Below are 19242 nucleotides of genomic sequence, written 5' to 3'. Positions count from 1 at the left end.
TCTCTTCCAAAAGAGTGAAAGTGTTCTTGCTTGCGCTCCAAAGCAGAGCAGCTTGGGCCAGCATTTACAATAACAACAGAACTCATTTATTCTTCTGCTAACATCTTGAGATGACCCACTCTGTGTTAAAGCACACCAGGGGGAAACGAGGGGGGGGGGGATGGAAGACAGAGCGATGGATAGATGGAGGGTCAGAGATCAAGCCGAATGTATACAACAGATTGTAATGAAGCAGGACATGTGATATCGGCCTGAGGAGCACTGCTGGATCCATGCTTACCTAATGCTTTTAACACATTGAGCTATTTGACTCTTTCTGGAGCCAGTGAGCATGTGTGTGTGTGGAAAGAGGGAGTTGCTTTTATATGTGTGCAATACGCGGCATGTGTGCACCTAAGTTTGAGTTTGCGTGTGAGTAAAAGTACAAAGGAAATGAAAAAAAGTTTAAATAAAATGAATATACGAATGCAGGAAATAAGACAACAGAAATTCAGTGCGAGTTCACATGTTGCTCTAATGTGTACATGTGTGTAAAAGAGGTGAAAATCCTCTGGCTTGTCAAGAGTTGTCAGCCAGTGTCTGACTATGGGACACGAGGGGGGACTCCTATTGCTCTCCTGAGATGGGCGGACTGTGCCTGGAGGACCAGGGATACAAAAATCTTTTCCAGAGCAGCACTCAGAGGAAAGCTCACTCTCTCACTCCATCTTTATCTCCTTCATCTACCTTTCTTTCATTTATTCCCTCTCTCCTTATTGGAAAAGAGTTGACACTTGGCTGCTTAACAAGAAACTGGTTAGAAGAACAGAAAGTCCTGCATTAAAAATGACCATACGAGAATAATAAAACCAGCTGACTTAAAGGCAAGGCAGGAGGTTATCTAGAAGAACAACTCTCCTTCTGCATCCTGTGCTGTTGTTTGTATACAGCAAAAGGAAGAAAGACAGGCACAGTCTGATTGATGACTTAGCTTGGCCGCAGTAGGTTTAACCTCATACTCAATTATATTGTCTCAGAGTGTCACAGAATCACAGAAATTTAGAGCCGATAGATATTTGACTTCTAAACGTTCAACCCCCCCCCCCTTTTTTTTTTTTTTAAATACACTGCAAAGCCAGACTGGTGTGCTCCGATTTTAAAGAGGATGTGAAACTGGTAATAAAGAGGGGAGAGCAGATCACTGACTACTACAAGAACAGTAGAGATGGGGGAGCCCAATTAAGGGGGAGCGCAGCAAGGGAAGGTGAATCCGTCTGTGGCAATACATTTGGCAAATGGTTTTACTGCAGCCCAGAGGGGTGGAACTCTGCTGGATACTTGAGAATTCTACTTGACAAGGTTGCAAGGAGATTTAAGATTAGTGCAGAGAGATGTTAAACAGCATCAAGAGAGAACACGCAGACAAGGACATGGTCTGTATAGAGGCCAAAATAAAGATTTGGCTGTGGGATGTGGAAGGTGAGTTTCGGCCGTCATCTAGCCAGAGTCCACTCTGGTCATTGAACACCGTATATCCATAATGGGCAGCTTTGTGGGCAGAGGGAAGGTGGCAGACATGACGTTTGGTTCTCAGCTGAGGTTTGGGGGAGAGAGGGTGAGACCCCTGAAAGTCACAATGAGCTTATACAAAAAAAAAGGAAAAAAAAGATGAAACACTTTACACACAGCAGCAATGCTATGTATGCAAGTTTAGGTGTGTACTCCAATGCAGATGAAAACACACTCACACAAATTAAAGTTAAGCAGTTAAAAACTGCTGTGTACCAACGTGAGAAGTTCTGTTTTGTATTCATTGTAAACAGTTTGTGTTTTCCATCTTCTTTTTTTTTCTTTGTAAACTATATCCACAAATACTCAATAAAAATATATTGAATTTAAAAAAACTGCTGTGTATTTATGAGACAGATGCAGGAAAATGGAAAATAAAGTGCAGCAACTTATTTAAACGTGGAATTATGAATGGATATACAGTCTATAAAGCAAAAACAGAGTTTCTGCAGTTCTAATGCGCTTTGAAGTCAGTATTTGGTGTGACCAACCTTCTTTTTTTTTTTTTTTTATATAAACACAACCTGAACTCTCTTAAGCAAGCTTTCCTGTAATTTTTTTAATCAGCCTTCAAGAATACTTGAAGGACATTCTTTGGATGTTAGTTATCTTTGGTTCCATTCTATAGTTAGATGCTTTCGCACTGCTTCAACTTTTGAGGACTCGCAGAGGTCAGTCCATGACCGATTCCACTTTGTTCTCCTGTGTGTTTGTCTATCCAGGTATGCTTTTACTGCATTTACAGTGTGTTTGGGATTACTGTCACGCTGAAAAATGAAGCTATTGCCAATCAGTTGCTTTCCAGGTAGTATTGCACGATGGATCGAAATCTGATGCTGAAATGCGGTTCCAAACCACGACAGAGCCTACACAACATTTTACAGATGACTGTAGACACTCACTGTTGTACCTCCGTTGTAAATACTGACAATAATTTGAAAGAAAAGTTTCACATTTGGATTTGTCACTCCATGAGACCTGTTGCCACTGATTTTAAGCCCAGGTCTTGTGTAATTTGGCATACCTCAGCCTATTCTGCCGGTTTCCCTTCCTTGAAAATGGCTTCTTGACAGCCGCCTTCCCCTGAAGCTCTGGCAAACTGAAGGGCCAGATACATCTCACAGGAAAATAAAATAAATAAATAAATCCAACAAACACCTGACACAGGACCTATTTCTTATGGACACAACTTTTAGACACTAAAACAGATAAACAGATTTTCTTTAACTTCCACTTGTCTAGGATACACCAGGCCAAGTTTCTAGCTAATAGCACTTTGGGAATCACCTTAGTGGGATAGAAAAATACTATTTTATGCCTGTCAAACTGTGTTATCTTTGGCATTTTTCATAGATTTAACTAAAGGGGGAACAAATTATGTGTTTTTGCAAAGGCTGATAGTAACAAATTGCTGTTTTGCTAACCTGTATTTTATGTAAAAACAACACTGGTTCATCTTTTGAGTTAGGCGGCTGTTTCTGCTTGAACAATTTTTGGATTAGGGTTAAGTGACTTAACAAAAATAAAACATTTCTCTTTTAAAAATGGTCAGGTACAAAGACAGGAAATGAACACGAGTAAAAAAGCAAAAAACAAAAAAGGCCTTCAAAAAGCCTGGAGAGCTACTGGTGAAGACTACCTTATAAAAAATGACAAGAAACTGGATCATAAGGAGCAAAATACATATTTGAAAAAAGGAATGGCTCAATAGCTTCAATAGCATGAAATAAATAGTTTAATAAACCTTAGTATGTACTAACCTTTACCATATTTAGCTGGCTGGTGTTACTACTTGGGGCTATTTTTATTTAAGCGATGATGCGCAGACCCTAGCTTGCAGCATGCAACCACCTGTAAGTGCACACAAGACTGCACACAGTCTTTTGATGCACGGCCTCTTCGAGGAGCGTGCGCTTGCTCTCCTCCTCCTCTCTTCCTCCTCACGTTCGGCATTTCTTGACATATGTTTACCATTAAGACTGGCAGGTGTTGTGGACCTGCCCCTTCTCTCTATTGTTGCCCTGTAGCTGCAGCCGGCACGGGGACGACTGCAAAAAGGTTATTTTAAGAGAAGATTAGATTCAAGGCAGACTCAAACTTGTTTCTAAAGGCACAAGTTTGGGTAATAATGTTGGGCCTTCTAAAAGTCAGGACATTCCTGCCTTGGAGCAAACGTTCTGTTAAAGTAACCATTTTGCATATGCCTTTTCTATACGTCTTTCTTTCTAAATAGGCATGACTAACTCTGTCCTGTTACTTTTTTGAAGCAGTTTCTTGCCTTTAAAAAAAAAAAAATCCTCCCACAAATTACTCGATAGTAGCTCATTATTTTAATGACAAATACTTATTCCCTGTAGGCTTGAAAGGAGGCTGTTGAAACACTGCCGGTGTTCAGCTTGAATTAGGCTGGCTACCATGCTTTCTAACAATGACAGCTTTGTGGCAGAAAGAAAAGTCAAAATATCAAGGTTACTCTGCATGGGGAGCTATTTCTATTTGTTATTAGCAACTAATTATCACAACTGCAAAAGTGAGTTGCATATTTACACGTGTCCTGGTTAAAATGTGAGTGTTTGCACAAAAAAGTGGCTTGTCTGGCAAAACTAGAGTGGAAAAAACCCCAACGCATTGATACATTTTTCTTTTTTGAAAACCATCATGTTTCACTGTAACTGAAATGAACCAGACCAGGCATACATACTCAATCTTTTACATCTACTCTTGAAACCAAGCAGTGTATGACTAATAAAGCAAAAATATATATTTATTAGCATGTAGCAAAGGCCAGAAATTATTACATCGCTCCTGAGCTATATGCAAAAGTTGCCCTATATATATTTAAAATAAATTAATATGATAATGCTAATAAAGCACAAAAGCAAAAATAAAAAAAATAAAACAGTAGAAAGGAGTCAAAGTCAAAGGAGAAAATAAAAGTGTGACTCTGTGCCACTGAATTTCTGTCTCTCTACAGTACCTGAAAGTGTAGGGAAAGGGTTAATGACACATGTCTGGGCTAATGGCTCCCAGTGGAGCTATCTGCTGATTCAGCCCCATTACTTCACAAGCATTAAATATATCTGCTCTGACCGCTCTCTGCTCCCCCCCAGCCCTAACGCAAGTCAACAACATGCTAATCAGAAGGGGGGCATGAGAGTTTCAGACTCTCTGTGCTTTTCTAGCCCTTCATCTTGGACGCTCCTGACACATTTGCAGCAAGCGTTTAGAAAAAAAACTTGTAACTGCCACATGTGTTAATGGGTCGAACAGACTCCGTGACCCATTAACAAACTTGTATTTAATGCCGCTACAACCCTATTTGGCCTTGTTATATAGAGCATACAATGCACATCCTTTTTTCATAAACATAAGCATATAATTATGTATTTCTAATACTTTACAGTCGTACTTCAGACCATATGCCATTGTTTAGTTATGTTTTCAACTTGAAATTAAAAATATTGCTCAAAGTGTGAAAAAAAGTTTATCTCATCATTACATAACATAAAACTGTGGAGAAAAAAAACACCCCACACGGTTCAAACCTACAATTTTCTCCACAATTTTTAAACAGGTGAAAGGAGAGCTATTCTCTGTTAGTTTAACACTGTGCTAGTGAGCTAGTGGGAGCTGACCTAGTCCGGGGTTAACAGTCTTACATAAATCAGAACAGATGGCAGACTCTCTGCAAAGCCAGCTGGCTTTAGTTTGCCTGTGTGTCTATGTGCAGGACAGGACCTGGCAGTGCAGGTACAGAGTAACTCCCTGCACATAATAAACACAAAATATCTCAGTGTAATGGACACTAGACATATACAGGCAAGTATCAAGCCCTAAACAGACATAGGGTGTACATGTCTGAAAATGCTGACACCAATGTTCAGGACCAAACCTGCGCTAAACCCACTGTGAAGTATATATTTTAAAAAAATGCTCAAGAGTGAAACTAAAAACAAAGCAATTTGCTTTGTGGAAAAAACAAGAAGGTCGTTTTGGATTAGGGCTCATCAATCTCTCAGCAGATTAGGAGACCTTGTAAACGTCAGCTTGCAGTGAACCCTCCATGGGGGATGGGGTTGACTATTAGGATAAGGACAGCTGGGCCTATGTCCAGGACTGGTCAGACCTGTGTGTGGGAACGTCTCAGGCTGGGAGCTGACTTCCAAGATGGATTCTACGTCCCAAATACCCACACCTTTTCTCGAGATGGTTACGTTACTTTAAACCAAATAACTTTTTTAAATAAACATTTGTGCGTAACTGCAACATCATTATAGTGTTATTTAACTGTACATCATCTATGTATTGCAATTCCACACTGTTTGTATTTCATGCTGCATGTTTTTCATGTTTCTGTGTAAGTAATCAATAGTATACAAAGTGATAATATTAGTTGCTTTGGTAACAAGTGTGCGCACGCACGCACGCACACACACACACAAGTAAGTCTACAAGTGGAGCATGGCAAGACAGAAGTAAAAAAAACTGTGTACATGAAATGCATTAAAGATGCAACTTATGAAGAAGAAATACATAAAATTCAACCGATAACTGTACTGTTTGTTAAAGATTTAATTTAACTCTGACCACTGTCAGAGTCACAAAAAAGAAGAGTCCTTCAGTTTAACAACATCACTGCAAAACACAGTGTTATTCTAAAAAGTTGTCCTTCAATCTGTTGTCATCTTGTCTGCTTTCATTCAAAATCGGCCTTGTAAAGAATCGCCGCGTGTGCGTGTGAGAGTGTATGCAAAACATACAATACAATCAAAGTAAAGGTTTCAGTATTTACTGTGCAATGACAAAGTAAACCATTTGCATTTCCTGACTCTGCAATAACACACTATAGTTATCTTATAAGCCCATTTGTAAACATAGGCTAGAGCTCCACAAATCTCTGTATTGAAATACCCATTTGGCTTGGCTAACGAGATACAGAGGCTGGGCCGTAGACAAGCGCAGTGTGGCATAAGTTGGAGCTTTGGCAGAGCGGAGGGAAGTGGAGAGAGACGGGAGAGGGACGGCGGGGGGTGGGGGGGTGGGGGGGTGGGTCAAGACAAACCAGAAGATAGCGAGAGAGAGAGAGAGAGAGACAAAGGGGAGAGTAATGATCTACACATGGTTTCATGCTGAAGCCTCAACATAGTAACCATAGACACATGCTGGGGCCTCCTGGGACTCATCAGCAGGACACAGCTGTGAGCTGGACAGCAGAATTCTATTAGCACCAACTATGCACATATGCACTTGCAAACACACACGCGCACAGACACGCACCCACACAGGTAATTTGGGTGTTTAAAAGCATTTGGCATGCTACAAATGGCACAATGCACAAGACCCCACTATATCAGTGATGACAATTTAAGAACAGACGGGTTTATTTTGGTCATCGTATGAGCAGCACAGACTAAGGCTTTGAGAATGTATCCAGCCCTGTCTGTGTAGAACACTTGTTGATACCTAATCTTAATTCCATCATTATACCACGGCAGATTTCTTCTACTGTCAAAGTATCCACACAGTGGAGCATACACAAAGTAAACTACATATGACAGGACAAAGCATTATTCCTCTGTTGAAGCAAACATATATAACAAATTTGAACAAATGAAGGAAGCAGTCATTAAATTACTCAGCATCATTCTGCTCCATGTGGAGGCCAGCAGAGAGGGGGAGGGAACCCTGGGGTGCAGCCAAAATTAAACCCTTTCAAATCATCCTCTTCTGGAAGTTGGTCCAGTGCCTCCAGCCCAGCCCTAGCCCTCAATAACGGCCCTTAATGAACTCTGGGCTGGCAAAAAATCTCAAAGTGATACCCCCAGTTCCACACATACTAGGCTCTCCCCTACTTGTGTGCACAACCAAAGCCCGTTATTTACTCCCTGCCTTCGTCACCAAGTATCACCCTCATGGCTTTATCCCTCTTTCCTCTCTTTCTCCCTCTTTCTGTCTATGAGTGTGACATGTTTGTCTAGCTAGTGGAGGTAGTGATTTAGCGTTGCTAAGAATGATGACTCTGCCAGAGCGGCTGGCAGGGCACTGTCTTACTGTCGTACTCTTACTCCAGCTTTGGGGGGAGGGAAGGAGGGTTTGAGAAGAAAAAAAAAAGAAAAAAAAGAGAGAGAGAGAGAGAGAGAGAGAGAGAGAGAGAGAGAGAGAGAGTGAGAGAGACTTAAGGGAGAGAGAAACCACCGTCTTTTATGGAGACCAATCCTCCAAGCCTCACTGCCTAGGCCAACTTTAAAGGATATATTGGACAGTTCCACACTACCCCACCCCCCACCCCTCCAACTGCTCTCTTTTCTCAGCTTTTCATGCTCCCCTCCTTTTTGGTTTCCAACAAGGCAAGCCTTTAGCCGAACTCGGGAGAGGTGTAAAAGTAATACCATGTCAACAAGTGCCTTTTACTCTAACCCACTTTACGCACACAAGCACTGACTCTCTCTCTCTCACACACACACACACATACACACAAACTTACACAAAAAAAATTGGGGTCAATCATCTGCAAGATGGACCTAAGTATACACTGTTCCACTGAGTGTGCCAGAATGAGTTCAGCAACACAGAAAACCAAAGCCTGTTCGACACAAAGGGCCTCGAATACAAAGGAGAAATCATTATCCTCACATTCTGGTAGGGGAAACTAATGAGCTCCTTGGGATGACAGATTAAGTCTACATGTAAGTATTGCATCTAATAGTCTTACACTATTCGTGCTCGCAAAGGTTTCATCAAGACTGGTAACCTCATTAAAATCTGTTAAAAGAAATGAGAAAAATTATTCCTATGAAAACACGGATAAACTGTAGAGGGAGAGAGCTGAGAGAGGACGGCCAGACCTCAGATTCAGAACTTGAGTTCTTTTTCTACCACTTCACAGTAATATGGAGGAAGCTTTCTGTTCTTACTACAGCGAGCGAGAGAGAGTGTGTGCATAAAGGAAAAGTGCAGAGTGCAGAGAGCAAGAAATAGCATGCAAAAGCACCGATTTTTAAGGGGAGGGAGAGAGTGAGAAAGAAGAGAGTGAGGGACAGAGAGCGCAAGTGGGAGGAGGAGGGAGAGAGAGAAAGAGAGAGGGGTAGCCCTACCCAGTTGCCTGGGGAGAAAACTTCTCTGCTGCTGACTCAGGACTCTCTTTGTTTGACAACGCTCCCTAGCTCGCCCTCTCTCTCTCCCTGACACACTCACACACTCAAACTTACTTGTCTTTTTTCAAATACTAAGACACCATGTTTTTTAATGTGCACATGGTCTTTCTTTGTCAAAGCTACACCATTAATTTCACTCAGTCTCTGCTGTTTTTCTACCCCCTATCCTCAATCTGTGTGTGTGTGTGTGTGTGTTTCTCTCTTACTTCTGCTGCCTAAAAACATACTGTACTGAATGCCCCAGTTTCTTGTGATGAAAACAGATAAAGGTTTGCACTGTAATAAATCTACAGTGGTTTCTTTTGCTTTTTCATGCTCCACTAACAGTGGTTCACAATCAGGACCAGAACTCTTGGCCATTTCATTCTTTTCCAACAGCGGCACTTTCCAGATGTTGGCTGGCCAATGGCTGGTAGCAAACTTGCCAGCACACGCTCAGGTATATGCTCCCCAGTGGTAAAGGGGGAGACCTGTTAAAGGGACTAATTGATAAGCCGGTGATGACTGATGCCTAGCAAATAAGAGTCTACGGCTCAGAGGGGAAAATAAAGACGGCAACAAGTGTGGCAGGCTAACGGACAGTCAAGAGGAATACACTTTCTGAGGACATAAACAATAGCTAGCCGTGTTAAGGACGGGTGGACAAAGATCCAACAGACAAAGAGGGTGCAGATGAAGTTAAACATGGACCAATTCCAAAAGTGGCAATGCTGAGCAAAGCCCTAAGGGGACCCCTAGACTCATCCAGAAAAAGAGAGGTAAAGAGGGCCTCGAGGAAGGAACAAGGGAGACGGAGCCAAGAGGGGGAGCACTGATAAGCGCAAGGTAGTCAAACATACCCAAAGGGAGTAGGGAGGCATGAGAAGCAAAAAAAGAATGATAGAGGAAGATTTAGACAAATGAGGTAATTCTATGTTTAAAAAAAGAAAGAAAGAAAAAGTAAAAACATGCAAGAGAAAGAAACAATTATAATTTTACCCAAAACTGACACAAAGTGGATGAATAAAATATTCAGTTCGTTCTAAAGACAATGTAGCTAGCAGAAAATCATGGATAATCACTGATTGTTATGAGCGAAGACCATTTCGACTTTTCAATCAAATAGAAAAACCAAAAAAGGTATAACAGTGGTTTAACACTTTTACATTCTCTGCCTTTGAAAGCAATGCTACTATTATGAGGTATAACATTAACAGATCATTTTCTCAAAACTGTGTGAGGTTAACAACTGTTAGTCCTTTGTGTACCAACAACTGCAACACCCGAAGGAAGGGGATTTTTAACTATAAATGACAAAGATATTCATAAGAAATAGGGCTCACCCTTACGCCAACTTTCCGAGTATTCGGACTAAGCTAGTCTCCTGTGCACAAGTATAATTTAACAGAAGGAGATGGTGGAAAGGAGAGTGGAAGAGTAAGATATGCACTTGAGATTATTGGTGGGAGCATGAGAGAAACCTGGATCATTCCAGGTCAACCATATTTTTAGTGATACCTCAGTTAAACGAGACCAGAGGAGAGACAGGAGCTGCAATCATTAGGTTCAATGAGGTATACATCTACAGCCACTTTCAGATTGACATCAAGCCCTGCATGAACAATCACAGGCTGATTATTCGTTTAAATGAGGTCATTCTGGTAAACACTCAGATTTTCAGCAAAAACAGTTATGCCTTCTTGATCTGACTCTGCTTACGTGCCTTTGACCAGCCTCTGAACTTGGGATGATGTCCTGTGCTCTGTGTCTCCTACAGCAGAAGAAGAACTTGCTCTTCGTGACCAAATAACGAAAGCAAAAACATAAAATCATATTTTTTAAATCAATCTATTAAAAGTTTAAATAGATAAACAAATAATATTCTTATTCCTTCACAATATTCTTCCAGGGAATTAGAATAGCAAAACCAGGCAGCTTTTACATTTATGCATGTGAGCACGGTTGTACAGCAAAGAGAGAGAAAAAAAACAAGTGTACAGAAGAGAAGGGGGAGAAGGGGTGGAGAGCAAGAAGCGAGAGGGTGCTTGCCTGGCACAATGAGTCCTACTTGTTAGCTAGTGACAGTGTCAGGGATCGTGACAGGGTCCAGACGCTAGACACCAGCTGCAGCGCCTCGTAAATAGACTGCTGTCTCGCAGGCACATTTGCACGGCAATGGTTGCACACAAATGTGCACACACAGGCATGTGGGCACATGCATATACTATGGCAGGCACACAGACAGACACTGACTTATTGTGTCTCCCAAATCTTGTAAAAGGGACAGTGAGCCTCTTTGTGTCTTGTGTGATGTTAAACCTCCTGTAAAAAGTGCTTTACACAAAAAGCGCTCTACACAAAAGAACTCTAAGCACCATAAAAGTCTAAATAAAAGAAATAAATATGTATTAATAAATCAGTTATCTTTTAATTGTTAAGAAAAAAATGCTACAATCAGTCCGTGGGTGACTTGCTGGAACTGCAAGACTCATTTTTTATTTATTTTTTGCTACTTTTGTATTTGCGTGTGTCCACCCAGCCTTTCCAGCGATAATGGAGAGGGGTAATTCACTACATCTGCCCTAAGGCATGGAGGAGAGAAAGTGAAAACGTAGACGAGAGCTGATAGTTTAGAAGGAGAGGAGAGCCAAGCTGGAAAAGGGTGAAAGGGTTAAATCTGCAGGACTGATCCTGCTGAGCCAGCAGCAATACGTTAAAGTGCAAGGTTTCATTGTAGCAGATACAGAATGAAACTCCTTCCCATTAGTCACGCTAGTAACTGAAAAGGCTCTTCACGCTGTTTAACCCTCACTGTGCCGCAAACAAACCACAGCAACAACACAGGTAAAGCACTTGTAAGCGGCTAATGGTTTCTGTCTGCAACTTCTCATGCACAATGACATTATAATAAATATACAACACTGGCCGAGGGCGCACATGTAAGCAAAACTTGAACTTTTTCTCTGATGCATGAAAGAACCTTCTGTCTGAATTCACACATAGAACGCGACTCGGACGGAGTGACCTTTTGAGGGGGATTTTCTTTTTCTAAACTCTCTCCCCCCCCCCCCTTCTTATTCCCTGCACCCCCACTCCGCTTCTCTTCTTGAGCAAGCCTCCCACACCATGCTACAGCACACACTGTCTCTGAGGGGCTTAGGGAGGAGAAGGCATGCATACCCTTCCTCCAGTCAGAGCAGGGCAGAACCATAATCATCATAATTATCATCATCATCACACTGCCTTAACCAAGACACACCACAGCAAAGCAAGTGGTGCAATGATGAAACAATGGAACAAACCAACCACGTAAACAAACCCATAATGGGAGGACATAAGGTTACTCGGGTCATTACAAAAAAATAAAGGAGCAAGTTGTAATTTTAATAGTACTAGCAATTTTTAGTTTTGTTTACACGGGCAAAATGGATGTGAGCTGGCTTAATTTGAATCACTTCCTCAAGCTGCAGCAATAATCTGGCAAGTTACTCCAAAACAAGTGAAATCGCTGGTTCAGAAGAGCAAAAGTAACGATACCAAATCTGTCTCGCAACGCAGATACAAACACACACCTTACTCCTGTAGAGAAGACATACTGGTTGGTCTCAACCTCTCTCTAGCACATATGATTTAGTACCCCCCCCCAAAAAAAAAAAAAAAAGAAAGACATTTGATCCTAATTAAATCAAAATGAAGCATGAAATGCCCGATGATCAGCACACAAAAATCCCAGCCCAGGTTGTTTGTTTTGATTACTGCGATCTGATGCAGCAGTACAGTGACATCTGAACATAAACTCAAAGAAGCCCTAAACGTCCCGTGAGGGAACTGGTAATATTGCTCTCTGCCAAGTGTTCAGCAATAATGAAACAACAATTACCATTCATCATTCTCTCATTTCCTTTCTCATTACTGAAGTTACCATCAGCACCAGGTAACAAGAACATGTGGCATGCAGCCTAATGTGATTTAAAGAGAGGAATGATGTATAGAAAACACGTGGCCTGTAATGAGCTACACACTGTAAACCATACTGCATTGGAAAAGCTGACAATGTGCTATAGACACTTGTATGTTTCGAGGAAAAGGACTTCACACACTATATAAATGCTACACTGGGAGATGTACATAAACTAAAGGAAAAAGTACACAAAAAAGCTAAAAACAAAAATATGTGGAAAGTACATGGCCCTGATGATGTACAGCTTCTGCTCTTTTTTTCCGGCAACAGCTGCATATAACTGAGGTCAGTCTGATTTCATGAACTATCACTTATGTAGAGCATGTCACTGAAAGGTAATAGTTAAATTGTTTTTGAGGAACAAGTAGTTCGTTTAAAATGATGAATTTTATGATATCCTCAAAAAGTGATCAAAAACCTGGAATTAACTTAAGCACGTGCCAACATACTTTGATTTTTTTTACTCAATATATATACTTTTTCATGAGATTACTGCCACAAAGTTGTTGTTTTTTTTCCTGTAGGACTGTAACAAATGCTACAAATGCGTGTACTTACTTACTGACTACGTGTGTAACCAGAGAGGAGTCATGTATTACTGAAAATTCAACCTTAGGTAGACTTTTTGTAAAAAGATTACATATGGCAAATGATTATCATCCTTATCAAAACAGTTCCTGGTCAGGTGTAAAAGATTCGATTAGACTGAGTGGTCATTTGAGTGTGTCCGTGTGCCAGGGTTGTGTTGAGATTAGCTAGTTACTGGCTGATGTGGGGGGAAAAAAATCAACTTCCACATTTAAATTTTCAAAAAAGCAAAAACATGCTACACAAGTTTATTTATTATTGAATATTAGTAAATTAATGTATCAGGTTGAAATTGTAAGGTCTTTACCTGACAATATAAAGCGCCTTAAGGCAACTGATGTTGTGATTTGTTGCTATATAAATAAAACTGAATTGAACTGAACTGAATTGTGGTTCACTGACGGACTGTAGTCCTGCCCATACCCTACCTCCAGCACTTCCTGTTGGATACATGAGTAAGACAGTAGATGATGAATGTGTAAGAGGTGCCAGAAATCTCAAATTAAGTTCACTTTAAGTCATTCCAGGCATATTAAAATACACCGGGACAAAATTATGTTTATGAAAGCCTGAGTAAGTGAAAAAAAAAAAAAAAAAAACAAAGAAAATTTGCTGTTTTGAACCCTTTTGCCAAAATTGTGTCTATTAATAACCTCTATTTCACTTCTATAGCTAATTCCAGACATCCCATTTACATTATACTATGTTCAACATTTAAAAAATAAAAATACATGGAGGTTATAATGGGTTCACTTACTCCAGTCTTATCACAGAGCCGCAGGGTGTTGAAAGAGCCCACAGCAAACACCTCTCCGTCTGGAGCCCAGGACAAAGATGTGACTGGGTAGTCATGAGATAGTGAGCAGTGAAGCAGATGTCCAAAGCTGTCCCATACCTGTTGAAGAGGCAAATGGTTTTAAAAAGGTATTCAGTAATTACTAAGACGTCAACAAATACACTAAAAAGCCACTGACCTTATATTTACAATCTTCCCCACCTGACAGGATTAGGTCATTGACTGAATTCCAGTCTACCTTCAGAATGACCCCATCATGAGCCTTCCACTAGGGAGATAAAGATAGAGAGAAAGCATGCACGTAATGGAAAGAATGGGGGGGAAAAAAGAAAAAGTTAGGTTAAGAAACATAATAACGTCATCAACACATAACATTTTGGTTTGAAGAGATCTCTAACAAATTCCTATACTTTTCCTTTGTCCAAAAGGAGGATAAAAAATAAGCTGGCTGGAATAAGCACCCGTATGGAATTTATTTTTTGGTCACGACCACAGTTACAAGTTTATGAATTGTTTCATCTTAGCCAAACTGAGAGCTTACTTTTAACATTATGTGTTACAGTGTAACACAGAACAGACCTAATGTACTATTCTGTTCCTAATCTGTATAAACATTTTATTTTTTGTACACTGGTTGCTTATTCCATGTACCCAAGGAAGACACAGGTAGATATTCTGTATTGCTGTCTGTATGAGGGACTGCAAAGGTCAAAGAGGATGATGTTAGGGGGTCTGTGGGGGAGGGGGGGAGGGGAGTTCATTTGTTTAGTTCATTGTGTTGGTCTTCAGGGGATCTCAGGGGGAGATAATGAAGTTGGGACATTGTGCTTGTATATGCATGTATGTGCAGTAATAGCTTAGTAATAGTTTTCTTATAAGCCTTCAAGTATAGTGTAGCAGAGATGAGAAAAAAAATCTCTTGTTTCAGTGTCTTTTATGAAATTAATGGCCTCACTGACTCATTTAAATGGAGAATTCAATTTTGCTTCTGTTAGACATAATAATTTCAAGTTAATAATTCACTACAAACTATACTATACCGAGAGGTCATATGGTCTGGAACTGGTTTTTATATACATATGAAATAGCATATTTTGATCTCTAAATCCTACAAGCCTTTGTAAATGTCAGTAAAATGAAAACAAATATCCCCAAGTGTGAATTTGCGCTCAAGCAACATGTGTGAGTGACAGAGAGAGTTTAGTCTGTCGACTCAGAAAAAGTTTGTGTACCTGTATGACTTTGGCGCTGGGCTGTAAAGGCTTGATAATTAGCTGTCTTCCTGAAGTGTAGAGAATTCTGTCCGAGTCCGGACCCCAGGCCACAGAATATACAGGAGATCCTGGAAAGACATCCAAAAGCATACAAGAAAACCAGCTGAGAAAATCAGTCTAACTTCTACTGCATAAGCACAAGTGTGTGTCTCTGTGAGCAAGAGCGTGTGTTGAGCTGTGCCTGTGAATCTGTGAGTGTGTGTGTGTGTATGTGGGGGTGTGGGCTGGGGAGTGGGGGTGACATTTAACCCTACTCCAGGTGCATGGGGTTTCTCACAAATGCCAAACGGTCACATGATCCAAATCTGACGAAGGCGATGAGAGGGGTTCAGACAAGTTCCTTTTTCCTCGCTCTCACTCTGTTCCAACCTCTTCCTAGAGCTCTCTCGTAAAATGGGTCATAGTATCCAAAAAGAACAGTGTGCTCCTGTAATTTGTGCATATATGTGCATGTGTGAGAGAGAGTTTGTGTGTGTTTGTGCGTGTGAGTGTGTGTTTGTGAAGCTGTAGCCACAAAAGAGAACCAACACCTGCAGTGATCTGGGTGCCATGTGGAGAGTGGTGTGTATCTGTAGAAATACTACTAAATCCAGGTGTTGCACAAATGTACAGCTCAATCCCCAAACACTAAGAAAAAAACATTACCACATACTGGGCTCAATCACCAGTCCCCAGCCAGGTTTTACACAGCACCCATCAATCAGGAGTGGCATACAATCAGTTTCACCAAGAAGCCAGTTTTTACCCCCCAAAACAGTTACATCTGACTTCAACTGCACAGTGATTAATAAGTAAGATCTGAATGCTAAAGAAAGAACTTTAGCATCAGTCTTACTTGAGATTTTTATGGCTTTTAGTAAAACTCCACTTCAAAAAAAACAAAACAAAATTATAGTGCCTCTAATTCTTATTTTTTTAACTTATACTTGAAAACGGACTCACATTTTGGCAGTACTAAGCATGATTATCTTCTTAAGCCTTGCTTATACTAAAACGGACAGCAGAGCCAAATGGGCATCCTGGTTTCACACTTCTTTCAACTCCACTTGAAGTCCGTCACCTTTGCAACATGCGTAGTTAGTGTATTATAATGTAAATTCTCTATTAATTTGTCCACACAGTCACTAAAAATAGGTAGGCATGTTTTCCACAGTCTGACATCCCGTCTTCCCTTTAACAGCAGTCTATAAACATGTGGGAGCTGAGGAGACCAGCTGCTGGACTTTTGGGAGAGGAATCTTGTCCCATTCTTGTCTGATACAGGATCCTAGCTGTTCAACAGTCCTGGGTTTTCTTTGTAGTCTTTTATAATGAACCAAATGCTTTCAATTGCAGAAAGCCCAGTTTGACAACCACACCTTTCTACAATTAAGCCACTGAGTCTGGATGGACAAAAAGTATCAGAGAAGATGGTGCAGATGTTCATTATGTACTATAGATGACGACAAATTCATTCATTCTTCAAAATTTTACATTGAAAATTCTGAATTTGTTACAGAATTTTTAGATGTAGTTTTTTGCTACATTTTAAATGTGCCTTTAATTCTGAGAAACTCTGCCTCTCTAAGATGGTCTTTGAGGAGAAACTCTAAAAATCTATCAAACATGAAGCACTACACATTGTGGTGTGGTTATATACCACCACTAAGATTTTGTTAAATGTTCCTTAGCAAGTTGGCCCTCAACCAGATGCTTTTGGTAGCCATTAACAAGCTTCTGGTCTAATTCTGGCTGACCACTCTTCTTTGAAAAATTAGGTTAATTTAAGTTCATTTAAATTGGTTTGTTTCCTGCCATGGATCCAGCTTTTGAACATAGTCCACAAATTTTCAATATGGTTGAGGTCCAGGATTTAGAAAGGCAATTCCAGAAGCTAATGTTAGCCTGCTTTATCCATTCCTAAACCAGTTTTGATGTGTGTGATCATTGTACTGTTGGAAGAGCCGATTCTCCCCAAGTGTAGCTGTTTATCTGAGGTGACATGAAGAACTTGGAGGTAGTTCTGCTTCTTCATTATTCAGTCTACTTTGTGCAATGTATCAGTAGCACTGACAGCTAAACAATCCCAGAGCATGATGCTACCACCACCATGTTTGACAGTTTGTACATTGTTCGTACACTGTTCATCTCGTCTGACCAATTTTCCGTATTGTAAAATTCCTGTTGAGTTTAAAGATGTGGATTTTGGAGCAGGGGCTTTTTTCTTATTTGTCACTTGTCAGTCCATGGCAACGCAAAAATTGATTCACTGTGGACAGAGACCCTGGTGTTCTAGCAGTTTCGAGTTCATGTTAGGATGAACCCTGGTGGTTCCTAGGTTGCTCCTGAACATCCCGAACAATTTCCAATCATCTGAGGGGGATGATTTTTGATCTTTTTCCAGACCTTGGCAAAGTGGTGATGTATCCAAATAACTTGCATTTCCACACGATTGGTTGAACTGATAATCGTGGACTCTGCAGTTGTTTAGAGATGGCTCCAAGAAACCTTCCCAACTTGTGTAAATATACAGTTATCCTTCTTAAGTCTTCACTTACTTTCTTAGACTTTCCCATTATTCTGAGGAATGGTCAATGCAATGAGGGCTGTTAAACAAATTATCTTTATGTTGGCAGAGAGAAAGTACCAAGTGTATTAAATCATAAAAACTAATGAGAAGTTAATATTGTAGACATTGCAGAACCTTCAGTACCACTTATAACCAGTAAAAGATTGTAAGTGAGTGTATTTATACATTTGAGCCTAAATGTATACTTTTAACCCTGCATGGATGAGGGAAAATCCATCATTAGTTCAAACTTGTGCAACCAATTCCCCAATTCTTTTGTTTTAAGTCAATAAACACATGTGTTGTACAATGACTCCCACCTGGAAAAAGAACACTTCAGAGAAATCATTAAAAGACCAAAATTACTATGACATTCATGCTCATGATGGGTGTATGTAAATGTTTGACCACATCTGTTGGCATCACTCACAACAAGGAACAAGTCTGCAATCACATTAACAAATGTGATGAGGACAGAGTCTGCGACATGTCAGCTTAACAAGTTTTGTCAGTGATGAATTAACTTGATTTCTAACAGAAGCAAGAGACTAAGATTAAAAGTTAGTTTACTGTTTTCACTTGTTTCTTCTGAGATTAGTGCATACTTGTAGCATCAAACGACAGCAGAATCAATGCAGAAGCTTTTCCAAAATAAAAGAGCTCTACACATTAATGCGCATTCTGAACTACTATATTTTATATTACTTATTTTGCTGCCAAATCTTGTACATAACACAGAATAATATTGCTGGAATCCCTTTATGTCTTTAAAACACTGTTTACACAAGCAATGACAGCTATCTCATGTCTGAGAAGGGCTACAGTTAGGTCAATAAGGTTTTGAACAATTATATTTTTTTGGTAATTTTAGCTCTGTATACCACCACAGTGTATTTTGTAAGATAATACATGATTAATTTGCAGACTTATAGCTTGAACTTGAGAAATTTAACGAAATTACTGCATAAACTCTTTGGGCATTACAGTTTTTTTAATATCATTCCTCATTTTCAGATGGTCAAAAGACAATGGACAACTGACTGACAAGCAGTTACATAGCCAGGTGAGGTCTGCTCCCTTATTATATCATGCAAACTAAATAGTTTGCACCTCACCTCAAGTGAGGTGGACTCACTTGAACCCTTCATGTAAGGGCCACAGAGCTGTTGATGCATGTGAGGGAGGCCATCATTGAACTGAAAAATCTAAATAAATCTATTTGACAAATAGCAAAAATTTAATACTGGGCAAATCAACAATCTGTTATTTTCTTTAAAAAAAAGAAAGAAAAAGTTTTTAAAAAAAAGTTATGCACTGGCCAGCTGAAAGACTACAGAAGACAACTAAAGGAAAAGATTGCAAATTCTTTCATTTGTTAAAAAAGCAAATAAACA

At 40.1% G+C, this 19242-nt stretch overlaps 1 protein-coding gene across 4 annotated transcripts in view; it reads right to left on the bottom strand.

Annotated features, from left to right (window-relative positions):
* ift80 (intraflagellar transport 80 homolog (Chlamydomonas)) overlaps positions 1-19242 on the bottom strand; it is a 40692-nt gene that overhangs the window by 17105 nt on the left and 4345 nt on the right. For all 4 annotated transcript variants that reach the window (XM_085184868.1, XM_085184866.1, XM_085184865.1 and 1 more), the window contains 3 exons: positions 15259-15368; positions 14205-14294; positions 13988-14125 (listed from right to left, as the gene is read on the bottom strand). In XM_085184868.1, the coding sequence (XP_085040994.1) occupies positions 13988-14125; positions 14205-14294; positions 15259-15368 (338 nt within the window). The remainder of the gene's footprint in view (positions 1-13987; positions 14126-14204; positions 14295-15258; positions 15369-19242) is intronic.

Source organism: Neolamprologus multifasciatus, chromosome 14 (assembly GCF_963576455.1).
Source record: "Neolamprologus multifasciatus chromosome 14, fNeoMul1.2, whole genome shotgun sequence".
Classification (NCBI taxonomy): Eukaryota; Metazoa; Chordata; class Actinopteri; order Cichliformes; family Cichlidae; genus Neolamprologus; species Neolamprologus multifasciatus.
The sequence above is the reverse complement of the archived record's forward strand: the minus strand, read 5'-3'. Positions and strand labels throughout refer to the sequence as shown.